The sequence below is a fragment of the Lemur catta genome, chromosome 22 (genome assembly GCF_020740605.2).
Source record: "Lemur catta isolate mLemCat1 chromosome 22, mLemCat1.pri, whole genome shotgun sequence".
Classification (NCBI taxonomy): domain Eukaryota; kingdom Metazoa; phylum Chordata; class Mammalia; order Primates; family Lemuridae; genus Lemur; species Lemur catta.
Genome location: NC_059149.1, coordinates 26,265,013 through 26,280,330, shown reverse-complemented (window position 1 = coordinate 26,280,330; position 15,318 = coordinate 26,265,013). Strand labels below are relative to the sequence as shown.

Sequence of the window (15,318 nt, the reverse complement as noted above, 5' to 3'; positions counted from 1 at the left end):
CTTAAATGACTTAATTTGAACTAGTAGATCAATCAATTTTTAAAAATTGATTATAGTAAAAATCATCAAGAACTGATTACCTAAACATTTTACTTGAATCAAAATATACAGACATAACACGTATTCATCAATTGTTTGGTATAAGGCAGGGGTTGTATACTAGAGTGATTTTACCCTCCAGGGACGTCTGGCAATGTTTAGAGACATTTTTGATTGTCACTACTGGAACAGGGGTGCTATTACTGTCTAGCGGGTAGTAGAGAAGCCAGGGATGCTGCTAAACATCCTTGCATATGCCAGTATCTCCCCACCCCAACAAAGGAGTCTCCCATCCAAAATGTCAGTAGTGCCAGGAATTGAGAAACCATGATCTAGGGCAAAGACCTTTTCTTTGTGCATACATCCATGAGTTGACACTCTGCATCAGATTTGCATGCATAAACCATACTCATAATTTATCATTAATGATTTCCAGTTTTGATTTCTTTAAAATGGAGGGAGACCTTAAAAGACAGTTATAATCTGTGACTCAAATCTTAATATTTTACTTTCCTCAAATCTTTTACAGTAGTCTTACCTATACCCAATTTAACAGCATTTTTCTTTTAAGTAAATGGCCTTAAATTATACCAAAACATTTAACCTATTTTTTGCAACACACTTTTTATAGAAATAACTCTTCACACTCTTATTTTGTTAAGTTAGATAATATATAATTAAACTGCATAATTGTAAGAACAGCTGGTATAAACAGGGGAACAAACTAACCTACTCTTGGTTGGCACCCAATGGAGTGTATGAGATATTAGCCTAATTAGCATCCCCTGTTGGTTTAAGAGGAGAATCTAGCCAGAGAGCTTTGGTTGATTATGATAGCTGGTTAAGTGAAGGTTGGCCAAGAGCTTCTCTACATGAATAATAAGGAACTTAAGGTTTTTTTGGTTGTTGAATTGTTTTCAAAATAAGTTCACTGAAAACTATTTCTTACTTAAATGAACAAACCAAAAAATAAAACAAAACAAAAACCCACACACAGAAAAGCAAAAACAAACAAAAAAAACCTAAGAGCATAAGATAATTTTACATTTCAAATCAATTTTGTTTTGCCCCAAATTGGTAGGATTTTGTGAGGGTATGAAGGAGAAGAAAGAACAGAGGCAATGCCAATGTGGCCCTCAAAAGAGAATAATGCTCTTCACTCTTGATTTATATGCTTTGGTATAGGAATTTTAGAGATCTTTGGGTGTTTGGGATAATCAGGAAGCCTTATCTGTCTAGAAATTACTAAATTATTTTGTTGGGTTTCAGTCTCTTTCATGAATGTATTTAATCATATTTTTGTGTGTGTGCTTGGAAGGCTACTACCAACTGGTCTTATCCTATTTAACAACTCTATTTTAAGCAGACTGACTTCCATAATGAACTCTAGTTCTGGATTACTTTCATTTGGACCTTTGTATATTAAACCCCATTGGCCAGTCTTCTGCCTTTTACGAAAACATTTCTTAAACTTCTTTAAAATACTTAAACCCAGCATCTCAATTTTCACCAAAGACTGGATTCTAGCACATTTCCAATCTTTGTATTACTAGTACATTTTTTTTCAGCTTTGATTATCTGCATTTTCAGAATATATGCATAATTTTGGCTACAAAAATTTATTCAGGCTGACTCACTGCCTAATAAAAGTGATGTTATTTAGAATTTAATTAGAGATTAATCAGAGAGGTCCAGAAACAGACGTTTTAGATACCCTTATGAATTATCCAGTAACCAATACCCGGTGGGAAATCTAACCTGAATAGATGGTTAATCTTCTCAGAGATAGAGGATTAAGCTGAATTAACATATGCTTGTTAAAGTTTTTAATTACTATTTCTGTAGTTGTGGGGGGAAATGTTAGCAATTCCTTCCTGCACTTATCGCTAATGATGGTGATTTCTTTATCTAGAGAAACTGTAAGATCAGAGGATAAGAGATTACTTAGAGCAGCATGACTGAGTTAACGCTTAATGAGATTTTAAAAAATAATCAGGTTTACATTAAAACAGAATTCACTGTATAAAAAGTTATTTGTGTATTTATGCGGTTTTCTGATTACATTTATAGGATACATTACATTTGTAGAATTCTCAGTATCTGAACATTGTTTAACTTTCCAAATCCTGCCTTTGGAGCTCTGAGGCACTAGGTAAAAAGTCCAGCTACCCTAAAACCACAACACTGGAAAGACCACACAGAGACTAGGAGATGCCACAGCTGTCCCCATCCTCAGCTGTTTATGTTCTTCCCCAACTGAGCAGAGGGTAGAAGAGTGAGCTAGCTCATATAACTCCAGCCCCAGCACTGTCAGGCCGCCACTGCATGAGAGATTCCAAGTGAGAACCACCTAATTGGGCCTCGTCAACCTGCAGAACCCTGACAGAGAATAACAAAATAATTATTGTTGTTTCAAGACACTATGCTTTGGGTTAGCTATGCACAACAGACAAGAATACCCAGTGTTTTGGGAAAAGGAGTGTATAACTACACTTGTTATTTTATATACTTCTTTATTGCTTAGATTCTTTTCAATGTAACAACTTTATAATAACAATTGAAGTCCCTAGAACTCCTGCTATCCTGGTAAGGGAGGAATGGGGGGAAGGAGTTTATCCTCACAAGATAGTGAACCTAAAATTTCTACCTTACTTTTACTTATCTGATCATTGCTAATCACAGTCACTGGTACCAGGATTCTACAGCCAAAAATATTTGTCAGGAATTTAGATGTAGCAACCTATCCAATACTGAGGGTACTGGATCAGAGAAATTACTGAAGCAAGAATAACCCATGTACAGCATTGAGATCTGTTTCTCATGGTTCAGTACTCTTTCTGATCCTATCAAAACCAAACTATGAGCTTCCTAAAGCCTAGGCCTACATCTTACTTTCATAATAATGTACTCAATATTGGTTAGATAAATGAGAATAATGAACTGTGAAAATGAAAGGGGGAGGGGAGAGAACACAGAGGGGGCAAATCAGCAGGAAACTCAAGAACCTTACACTTCAACTAGGAATCTAATGCATATACATGAAATGAAAACTAAACCATACTGTGACGTGTGATGAAAAATGGATTCTCTTTGCCAGTCGCAAGCATTTGGCACAATGGTTGGATAAAGATGAAGTGCCGAAACACAGTCCAAAACCGAATATTCATCAAAAAAAAAGCTAATGGTGTCTGTTTGGTGGTCCAGCACTGGTATTATCCACTACAGCTTCAAGAAACCTGGTCAATTGATTGCAGCAGATGTCTACTGCAACTAATTGGATGAAATGATGAGAATGCTTGCGATGAAGCAGCCAAGATTGGCCAACAGAGACAGGCCAAGCCTTTTGCAAGGCAACCCCAATACGGTGTAGAAATGGTTCACCTGTATGTTGTGACAGCAAAGAAAGGCAAGCTTTGAGACGATTTCTCTTCTGACACTCATTTAATTCACATGGAACCCATCTATCCAGCTTCTGTACCTTCCTTGCCCATTTGTTTCAAATGGTCCAATATTGTTGGAATAGTAACATTAAACTTTGCTACTAATTCAAACGTAGGTTGGGATGGATTTGCTTGCACTACAGCTTTTAGCTCATCATTATCCACCTTGGTCTTAGGTCACCCACATGTCTCATTTTCAAGATTAAAATCACCAGAACGGAATTTCTCAAACCATCGACGCACTGTGCGTTCATTAGCCACATCCTTCCCAAACACTTCGTTGATATTTCGAGCTGTCTGTGCTGCATTGGTTCCATGATGGAACTCATATTCAACAATAACATGAATTTTTTACTTATCTGTGGTTTCACAAAAATTGCTCTAAAAAAATGTGAAAGATAATCACAAGCCACAACATGTGTTTGAAAGACTGAGGATGTACCTTCACAATAAAAATAAAACAAGAAGTGTCAAAGTGAAATGTCTGAGATATCAACTGTCAAACTTAGTACTTAAGGAAATCGGACATGTCATACTTAACAACCTAATACACCAAGACAAATAAAAAGCTGGGAACAGATAAATCCAAAGAGAAAAAAAAAATTGTACTAGGAAGAAACTGAAATCACAGGTAACCAAAAAAGCTCTGCAAATGTGAATCTGATTTATCAGAAGTATCATCAACATCTATCATATTCTTGCCAACGAAATGAATTAAACTTTAATTGGTCTTTTTTCCCCAAAGCAAATTATCACAGTGTTGACAAAAAATTGTCTCGAACCTAGAGGAGACAAAAATCACGTGCTCTATCTTTTCTGTTAATATATTTGAAAATATTTTGTTACCCTGTTAAAAGCAGACTTCTGTTGTTGTGTATAATAATCCATAGTATATTGGGTTAACAACCTCATCTTTGAAGGCAGGCTTTATAACCCACCCAGCTGATAAAGGGACACCAAAGTGTTACTACAACCAACCCTGTAACTAGCATTTAACTTAGTCATCCTTTCTTGTACCTAAACTAACAATAATAGCATTTAGAACCAGCCCCCGCTTTTTTCTGTAAAGATCCTTTCCCTGAAAACAGTCTTTGAGCTGACTTTCTTTGGATCTAGTTACCTTGCAACAAGTCCAAAATAAAACTATGACATGAGCTCACAAACAATCAGTCTGACAAGTTTGCATTAACAATGTCAATGGCCAAACTAATGTCACAATAGCTATAAAATTTTGGTTACCTAATACAGATTGTAACATAACCTCACTGGCAAGAAACAGATCATATTAGCCTTGAATTCACTGAAATCTTCCACATTTGCCGAAATTTTCTATATTACTGTTAACTTTTACTAGAAAAGTTTAATGGGTACTAAAATTATAATTCCTCATTTAAACAAAGCTTGCCAATATTTAAATTCTTATAACAAGAAAATTTAATTGGAATTTTTCATAAAAACTTTCAAGATGTGCCAAAAGAATTTCTGAAATACAGACATGCATCATTTAATGATGGGGATACATTCTGAGAAATGCATCATTAGACAATTTCATTGTTGTGCAAACATCATAAAGTATACTTACACAAACCTAGATGGTATAGCTATGGCTCCTAGGCTACAAACCTATACAGCACGTTGCTGTACTGAATACCGTAGGCAATTATAACACAATGGTATTTGTGTATCTAGACATAGAAAAGATACATGAAAAATAGAGTATTATAACTTTATGGGACCACTGTCATATATGCAGTCTATAGTTGACAAAAACATCATTGGGTGGTGCATGACTGTTCTACATAAGGCAAAAGAGTGAAATTAGTGATCCAATAATTGGCATCTTTCTCCTTAGCTATACTAAAAACAACAGACCTTATAAAGAGGGGAATTATTCTATCTTTGTGGTGATGTAACAGTGCTGTATTTTGATTTTGGTGGTGGTTACACACTCTACACATGTAATAGAATGGCACAGAACTTACACACAGTGTACCAATGTCCATTTCCTGGTTTTAATATTGTACTAACGTTATGGAAGATGTAACCAATACGGGAGACTGGATGAAAGGTACAGTGCCCTCTCTACTATTTTTGCAACTTCCTGTCAATCCATAATATGTTAAAAGGATTCTGAGGACTTCCCAGCATTCTACGGGCTCACAATAATCCTATGAAGTAGGTACTATTTTTATCCCCATTCTATAACTGGGGAAACAGAGGTACATTTTAAATGACCTGCCCAAGATCACATAGCCAGTGAGTGAGTGACAGAACCAGGATTTCGACATAGGTAGAATGACTGTAAAGTTTGGATTTATCTGAAAGTCTGGACAGCCACTGAAGGATTACAGACAAAGTTTGTCTGACAATCAAATTCACATTTTATTTTGGCAAGATACCCCAGGTAGGAGTGTAGAATAATTAATAAAAAAAAAAACTTTAAGCAATATGATTAGTTAAGAGACTGATACAGTAAGCCAGAAATGATGAAGGCCTGAATTAAGGGAATAGCAATAGAATGAAAAGAAACCAATGTATACAGAGTACAAAATCAGCTTGACTTTATGACTCCATGGGGAATGAGGACAATTTCAAGGCTTGACTGAGTAGACCCAAGCCAACAGTTTCATGTTTTAACAATACTACTACCTTACCAAAATCTTAAACCAGATTGGTTCATACTTAAGTCATCCTCATTTCAGCAGTACTCACAGCATTTGACTTAGCTTCTATAAAAATTGTAACTATATACATAAAGGTTATTGCTGCTTGGCAACTCCATACTCATTGTTTAATATGTATACATATGGTAATGACAGCTATTAAATGTTTTCAATACACCACATGTAGACCATCACTAGACATAAGATAAACACAGAGGCAGCTAGAGAATATAGCCAGTATTCAGAGATTAGTAATATTTTAATCATAATCAGCATTCTAAAAAAGAAAAACGTAAATGCCCTTTGAGTGGATTAGAATTATTTTATCATCTAAAAGGAAGGAGTCTGGCGTCACCTGTTTTAAGAGTGAAAAAAATTAAAATAATTGATCACTTCAAAGCTAAAACCAGACTACTATTAGCTTTTCTTCCTTTGTTTGCAAACGTTAAAAAAAAAAAAAAACACTAACCTTATAGCCTAAGGATCTATAAAACACTGCATGAAGATTATAATAACCACTGGAAAAATTTACTGTAACTTCAACCTTATTACCACTGTGAGGGCAAAAACTATGCTAAGGCCAGGGCCCTTCCAGTAACTAAATGCTCTTGGAAAGTGTCCAAGACAATGTTATAGTAAATTTCCAACTTGTTTCATTTTAAGTTAAAGAAAGTGAGTTATTATACCTAAAATACTGGTTTAAATACACTCTAAAACTTTTACATCAAATAAACACACAGAAAAATCTTAACTCTGCACCTCTGATGGGCCCTAAGTGCAGCAAGGGCCATCTGGGGGACAGCCGCACCTAGGAATCCAAGTCACATATTACTTAATATTATTAATCATACTATTTTGAGAAAAATTCCAATATTGATAGCTTTCATTCTGACAGAACTGTATTTTGGCAAAACCTATTAAAATAATAGTTTAGAATGATACTGAAAAATCTCCACAGCTTCTATAAAGTGGACAGCATGTGGTGGTAGTTACTCTTTGGTTTCTAGTTTGAGCCAAAGTTCTGAATCCCCTGCTATTTGTGGCTCAGATTCAAAATTTTTTATGGGCTGTATGTCTGATAGATACATACCAATGTCACATATATACATACACACACAAATATAAAGGTACATTAGCTGTGCTTTCCATTCATAACAGTTTTTTTAACAAACTGAAGTTCTAAAGTGAGAAGTAAAAGCCAATTGTTAACAGAAAAGTCTACCCAAAGAATAGCAAGGTGAGCTATAAAATTAATTCCGGAAGCCAAAATACTAAATAAAGCGGGTTCACAAAACAAACAAAACCAACATATTTTCAATGAGCACTTTTATCTATAAACGTTCACATTTTTAAAAAGTTGAGTAGTATATCAACTTTCATTTATGACAAATAACATTCTACAATAAATGTTTAATTCCCAAAAGAAATAATTCAAGTTTAAAGAGCTGCATGAAAAATATAACAGAAGAGCTGCAATGAAATGAACAGAAAACACGAACGTGCTTTAACAGGAAACATGGCAGCTGTGGGATGGACTGAATATAATGTACAGGAGACTCAAAATGAACAAATTAAGCATGAATATTCTCAATGTAGTCAACATCTACTGAAAGAAGCAATGCAATTCCAATCAACATCTGCCATTTGCCATATGCCAAAAATTGCCATAAACTGGTCACTTCTATTTTTTAAATAATGAAACAATGAGAGATTTGTTGCAATATATTTTGTAAGTTACCAACACTGAGCTATTGTTTCTATCAGTCATGTTGTAACTGAAGAGTTGGCACAAGTCTGTTCATACAGAGGTAAAAATGAAGCTTCACTAAAGGCATTCAACATAAAGCAAAGGCTCCTTTCCTTGAAGCAAATGTGTGACCACAAATAGCGTTCACTATATGCACTACACTAAACTAGCAACAGATGAGTTAACAGTTTAGATTTTCAATTTCTCATAACATAGGTGACATGCTTAGAAGTGATCACATTAAAATAAATGTGTCTTTCACAGATGTGGGATAAAATTTTAAGCTGGGCAGACACCAATGTCCTGGTTTTGTATTTTTTTGTAAACCATATGACTTCCACATGCTGAGAATGTTTTATGCTTTAACCTGCAGTAAAGGCTTTACATCATTTTAATGCCCAGTGCTTAAAATGCAACAGAATCATCCCAAGGAATGCAAGGAATATATTTGGTTTACACATAATGATTTTGACCCCACTACTGGTCAGAAAAAGTTTAATGAATGCTTTCCCAGTAAATAACTTTGCATTTCCATAGGAAAAAACAAACAAATAAACAAAAAGAAAATTTGAGGTAAAGGTAGGTGGAAGAGAAAATACTCTTATTTTTCCAGCTCTTACAAACATTTGAGTTTATTTCTAAAATAATTATTAAACATTTTAAAGCTCTATACCTATCACAATATGTTTCAGAAAAACAAAACATTCCATTGCTTAGTTACATAGGATTTTTCTCCAGTTTTTGCAAAGTAATGTTTCAGAGGTTAAGATACAAGCTTAAAACAAATAATTGCGAAAATCTAGGTCTATAACAAACTAAAGGTTCAGTTTTGGATCAACATATTCTATATTCTAAATTTGAGATTTAGAAGACACATCAATATTTTTTTTCTATTCAGGTCAATCAAAATATACATGCTACCTCATGCTTACAGTCCCCTTATCTGTGTGAATGACCCACAGCAGAAATTTCAAATCAAAGGTTATAAAATATACTATAAAATTGCATACTGTACCTATGTGGCTTTCAGTTTTTATAGAATCTAAAGGTCCCTTATTGATAGGTGGCAAATTCAAGAATTGATAAGTTTGGAGCCAAATATGTAAATATATTACATTCTTAGCAGTCTAAATAGAAATTATGTCAATTTAAGAGTCTATTACACTAAAAAATTGTCACAAAAGAAGGGTTATTGAAAAACTTACAGTTCAGATTGAAGGAAGTACAAAATATGTGATCTTAAAGTCTCCTAGTATAATGTTATTAAATATTAAAGACTGTGAGAAACAAGAGATGTTGCAATCCTCTTCCCTTTTTAACTCTAACTGAAAATTGAAAAAAAAAAATCAGAATTCAGATTTTCCAAACTTGACATATCTAGCATCTAGCAACTTAGCTGTGCAATTTTAAAATAAGTTTAATGCAAAGCACTGCAATCCTGATGTGATAATTACTTGCGGCATAAATGCAAAATAACAACAAATACATCTAATGATGCATTTTACAGTAAAACCACAAAAAGCACAACTATATTAGCACAAACTAAATAAAAAGGCACAGGAGGTATTATGTTCATCAGGAAGAGAAATGTACTATGCCAATAAAGGAAGGACTGAAGGAAGGAAGGAAAGGAGGAAGGAAGGAAGGAAAAGGGAAGGCAGAGGTTTCTATACCTGCAGAATCCCACAGAAATGAACTAGTCACGTTACTCTATAAGATACGTGAGGTTCTTTTTTAAAGCTTCAGCATAAATAAAGACAGCAATCACTTTACACCATTCAACTTCACATAGTGTAGTCTCTTTAAAGCCAACTGCATTCTTCCCTTCACTCACCCAATGCCTCTTCACTCTTCCACACCGGCTTTCAGGCAAATGCGAGACAGAACAGGGTGGAGTAGAAGAAAAACACTAGCAGCGCCTTTCAGCGCACCCCCCGCCCCAAATAATCTCCAACAGTTCTTCCCACTACGAACAGAAGTCGCCCTATCTCAAGATACACAACAGACACTCCGTCTCCTTCGTAGACACACAGAGGTGCGTACCCAATCCAGCACTCGCGACCCCCACCCACGCCCCCAAACCTTAAGTAATTACTTAATCTATTTAACACGAAGACGACAAGATACCTGCTACCTACTGTTTCGGGGTGAAGGTGGGTGGAGGACTCCTTTCCAAGTAGCCCCAACAGTGTAACCAAAACACGGTTCCGGAATAAAATACTAAGAAACACTTTTCTTTTCCCACCTATCTACCTACTTCGGGAGGCAAAAATCCATCCTCAAACCACACCGTCTCTCCGATGCTCCCGTCTGGAGCGTGGGGTGGGGATCCGTCCGGGGGAGGCGGGCGGCGGGGAGCGAGCGGGCGACGGGACACGGGCGAGTTGCCGACCCCGCCGGCCCGCCCCACGGCGCCGGCCAAGCGTCCAGCACCGAGACCTCCCGCGCGCTGCTCAGCCCAGGCCCGGCGCAGCTACGGCTCTAGCCACCCAACTTCCTATCTGGGGACATTTCTCCGAGACGGGCAGAGCACACAAGTACACGTCACCCAGTTGGAAACACAGTTCTACACCCCAGACAAACCGATGCACCTCGAAATCACCTCCCAGTTTCCCAAACTCCAAACGGAGACGCCGCCCCCCCCGCAAACCTCCAGGATTCAACCCTTCCACCCACAGTGGAGGGAAGCAGGAGAAAAGAGTTGGGGAGCAGTCGACGCCCTCCGACTACCGTCCCCCACCAACTGCCCCACCCCACACCCCGCGCCGGGTCGCCCCGTCGGAAGCCCCCCGCTTCCTCCCCTCTCGCAATCGGGCCGCTCAAGAGACCCATCCCCAGCGCCCGCTCACTTCCTCCCAAAAAATCCTCAAAAAAAATGTTTTTAAAGTGAAGAGAAAGAAGTGAGGAAAGAGACTTGAGGTAGTCCGGCTTCAAAACCGCTCGACTCACCTCAGAATCCTTGCTGAGTTCTCTCCGCCCGGCACAGCCCCCTCCCCAACGTCCCAGTACGAAGGGCTGAGGTAGGGAGGAGGGACAGCGGGAGGGGGAGGGGTATCTTCCGCGTGGGGCGCCCGTCGGGAGGGGACTGGGGAGGGGTGGAGGCCGGCGCAGGAAGAGGAGAAGGGGGAGGGGAGGCCCCTATCTCCCAGTCTCCCCCTGAAAACCTCCCTTGTCTCAATCACATCAGACTGACTGTCTTTGTCTGGCTGACAACCGCCATATTGATATCAACAGCCCCGCTCCCACCTGCTGCAGCCGGGCATCCCTGGGAGTTGTAGTTCCTGCCTCCCCTGAGTAAAAGCGCGGGCCGGGCGCCTAGAGGCCCCAGGGAACTACAGCTCCCGGCATGTCCCGCGCGCGTCCCCCTTCCCTCAGGGAGGAGGGGAAAGGAGAGCTGGAGCCGTTGGGACTACACATCCCAGAATACCACGGGTGGCAGGCCCATATGGGGGACATGATATCATGCTGGGGTGGATAGGGAGGATGAATTGGCGGCGGGGATAAATTTGAGCTGACGGAAGCAGGCGTTCAGAGAGGAAAGGGGGGAAAAGGAAAGACGACCACAGTTCCCATCATGCCTGGAGGGGAGACTACATCTCCCGTGATCCCCTGGGAAGGGGCGTGAGGACGAAAGACTGCAAGTCCCGCGATGCTCTTGGCGGGCAGGTGCCGGAGATTGAACCGGAAGACGCTTCCCGGGCGTGTGTGGAGTTCAGTGACTGTTTTTGAGCAACTAAAAGTCCAATATGAAACTGGTGAGTTTTTGCTCTTAGGTCAGAGGGCAAAGGTGGTGCCATATTCTTTTGTACCTCTTCGTTTCCACGTTTGCCAGGGAACTGTCGCACAGGAGGGGTGGCAAAGTTTGGGAACTGGGATGGGAAGTGGAGTGGGCTGAGGAAAGCTGCTTTTTGTTGCTGAGGTTTGAATTTCCTCTCCTGTCGCCCCACCCCGTCCCCTATCTGCCAAGAGGTCTTTTTCACTCATTGGCGGGTTCGTTTGGTCAGACAAGAGGTTAACTCTTGCACATTTCTTCACGAACTAAGTAAGGTTGGGCACTATGAACTAGGTTTGGACTTGTTTCTCAGCTTCCACCTGAGTGTTATAATAGGTTGGTACCAACCTCTTTCTGCTCGATTGGCACTTGAGTAGCCTGTCTCCCTACCGTTATTGAGACTTTGGTTAGATATGAGCAAGAGTAGAAAATATCCGGAAGAACCTAATCACTTATTAAATACTCTGTCATATAGACTCCTAACTGCCCTTGGAATTAAGAGAAAGACGAGTTCAGGGTGTGATCTTGGAGGATCTGAGTGTTAAACCCCGTGTAGGATTTGGATGGGCAGAGAGGAAGTGTAAGGCATTCCATTTTAGGACTGTAGAGATTGCATGAGCCAAGGTTAGATGAAGAATGCCATTATCTACCTGGAGAAATCTGCATCACAAAGCTCAAACACTTGGCTTATAGGAAAGCTTCTTAGACCTTTGTTTTCAGCCATTTTACTCTTATTGTGCACACAGATCCAAGTTAATTGATTCCAACTCTATTAAAATGAATAATAGCATAGAGTGGAAAAGCAGGTGTGAGATGCTGTTACTCAGTCTTTTAAAACTCATGTTCCTGCAGCCAATTTATTGCCAGGCTTTACTTTCTGTAACTTTTATACAAAAACAAAAGGTTTATTTTCCTTTTTTCCATTTGTGTGGTTATTTAAGTATGCTTTTCCAAAGCACACAACCCACCTGTCCCCATTTGATAATCACCCGAGCTAGAGGAATACACTCTGCAAAGTCAGCTGTTTTCTGAGAAGTCAGAGAAAGTATTAAAAGTGAATTCAGCTCCAAAACTGTCTTCATATAAGACCATTTATGTAAGGGGAAGAATAGAAGTCAGTAAACCTTGAGAATAACGATTTGCCTTTGGGTCAATTGTGCTAAACTTTTAAGAATGCAGAATTGAAAGTCATAGCCCTTACCCTTAACAAGCATACAATCTAATGAAAAAGATAGAAAAGCAAGTGAAAATTAAAATTCACTGTGTTCTTGGTAAAAGAGAGGCGTGTTTAAAGTGCTTTGGGAATTGAGAGGACAGATGATCACTGGTGAGGTCAGGGACAGCTTTCTGGAAAGGTGACTCTAGAACAGATAAGGATAAGTAAGTCGGGGGCTTCCGTGAAAAGGGTTCAGCATATAGGAGCCAAAGAGTTTGTTACCTTAATGGCTGGAACACAGACCCTGTGTCCTCAGTATGGGATAAATCACATTCGGTGTGTTCAGTTTAAGAAAGCAGAGATTTATGAAACAGTTTTTCCATGAAAACTCATTTCTGAGGGTACCAGAAAACCAGGATTTACTTTACATATACTTTGGTTTGCTTATAAAATCCTCCTGCTTAATTTATTTAGAGATGTGAAAGCATGGAAGAGAAAAAAGGAAAAAAGTAGAAAATTATTTTTTTCCATTAAGAACCAAAAGATGCCTCTAGGAAAAGGAATTATTCTATCGATACTCCATCCTTCTTCACTTTCAAATCATGTATTACTTACTAAAACTCATTTGGTGGTTGATAGATAAATGATCTGGGGACTGGGTTCTGTGGCTCACACCTGTAATACCAGAATTTTGGGAAGCAGAGGTGGAGGCTCACTTGAGCCCAGGTGTTCAAGATCAGCCTGGTCAACATAACAAGACCTCATCGCTACAAAAAATTTAAAAATTACCTGAGCGTGGTGGTGTGCAGGAGGATCGCTTGAGCACAGGAGTTCGAGGTGTGGTGAGTGATGATCGGACCATTGCACTCCAGCCTGCATTGACAGAGTGAGACCCTGTCTCTTAAAAAAAAAAAAAAATCCATAATGCAGGATTCCTATCAACATAACAAAGTGGTTTCAAAAGCATTGTTGCTCAGTGAGTTAAACCTGTGTGTCATGCCCCCGAAAGGATTGGAATAAATCCTTCTGTGGATACTGATTTAGGAATGTGTGGTCAGCTTTTATGTTTAATTATAATTTCTTTTATTATTTTTTTCTTTTTTCCAATCCTGGACCTGCAGGAATAGGCTTTTAAATTTATATTGTGAAACAAAAATACATTTTATTGAGTATATTCTTGTTTCTGAGATCGACTTTCCACACTATCCCTCCCTTGCACAGCTTATGACCACATTTTGTTAATTCTACTTCCTAAATGCAGGTATCTTAATAGGTTCTGTTTCTCTCCAGTCCCCCTAATACGGCCTTTGTGTGGGCTCTTTATGCTTGACATTTGGAATGCACCAAGACCATCTAACTGGTTTCCCTCATTCAGTCTTAACCCTCTTATATCCATTCTCTTCTCTGCATTAGAAGTTGTTTAAAATTGCAGAATTCCATAAAACCCCCTCAGTAGCTTCCTTTGCCCTTAGATAAAGTCTTAGTCTTCACTTGGTTGACTTGGCCCTGAGACTATAACCCAGCCTACCTCTCCAGAGCTCCGTTTTCTTTGTTCCAATTATATCAGACATCTTCTAGTTCCTTGAACTGACCCTGCTTTTAAAGTTCTCTGGGACTTTGAATATGTTCCAATGGAGACTGGGCATGGTAGCTCATGCCTATAAGCACAGCACTTTGGGAGGCGGAGGCAGGAGGATCTCTTGAGGCCAGTAGTCCAATAAATAATTTCTGAGGGGTTATCAAGGCCTGTGAATACTGTTGGCAAAAGATTAACAGGTGAAGTTAAAAAAGATCACAATAAACAAGCCAGAACCAGTGGCTCACTCCTTTAATCCTAGCAACTCAGGAGGCTGAGGCCGGAGGATTGCTTGAGACTAGCCTGGACAATGTAGCCAGGCATGGTGGTGCACACATGTAGTCCCTGCTACTGAGTGATACCCTGTCTCTTAAAAAAAAAAAATTACAGTTAACAATAATTGTTACAGTAAAAAGGAATAATTGCTACATTTTATAGAGCAATTATTATGTGCCAGGCAGTGGGCTGGGTATTCGCTACATAGTGTCCCATTTAATTCTTTGATCTAGGTGATAGTATTCTCATTTTACAGATAAAAAATGCAAGCTTTGGGGAGATGAAGTGGCTTAAAGTTACATACATTAAAAGTGATAGTGCAAGATCTGAACCCAAGTCTTCAAGACTCAAGAGTCTGTTGCTTAGTGAGTGCAGGGATTGTAGTAGTATGCTAGGTTATCTCTTAAAGAAAGTAGAGCATGCACCAAGAGAAATTTTACTCAAGGCTATTTTAAAAATTAGCTTTAAATGTGAGTTTGGTTCAATTCAGAATTTTAAGAAGGTTACTGGTAAAAAAAAAAAATAAGTAAAGTTTGGGAACTTTCTTGATAATCCAAAGGGCCCCATATCAGAGCATTGAGTGCTAAAGTTAGTCTTTTTTGTATTGTCCAAATTTAGCTGTGGGATACCATTTAACGTTCTCTAACTT

At 38.8% G+C, this 15,318-nt stretch overlaps 2 protein-coding genes across 10 annotated transcripts in view; one reads left to right on the top strand and one right to left on the bottom strand.

The window, feature by feature from the left end:
- HMBOX1 (homeobox containing 1) overlaps positions 1-11,125 on the bottom strand; it is a 128,368-nt gene extending 117,243 nt beyond the window's left edge. For all 9 annotated transcript variants that reach the window (XR_006730895.1, XR_006730894.1, XM_045535577.1 and 6 more), the window contains exon 1: positions 10,839-11,125. The gene's annotated coding sequence lies outside the window, so the exon portion shown is untranslated. The remainder of the gene's footprint in view (positions 1-10,838) is intronic.
- Positions 11,126-11,340: 215 nt separating this feature from the next.
- The window catches only part of INTS9 (integrator complex subunit 9), a 74,606-nt gene continuing 70,628 nt past the window's right edge, over positions 11,341-15,318 (top strand). Inside the window, 1 exon segment of the mRNA XM_045535576.1 lies at positions 11,341-11,644. Coding sequence (XP_045391532.1) covers positions 11,636-11,644 — 9 coding nt within the window. The 5' untranslated portion in view covers positions 11,341-11,635.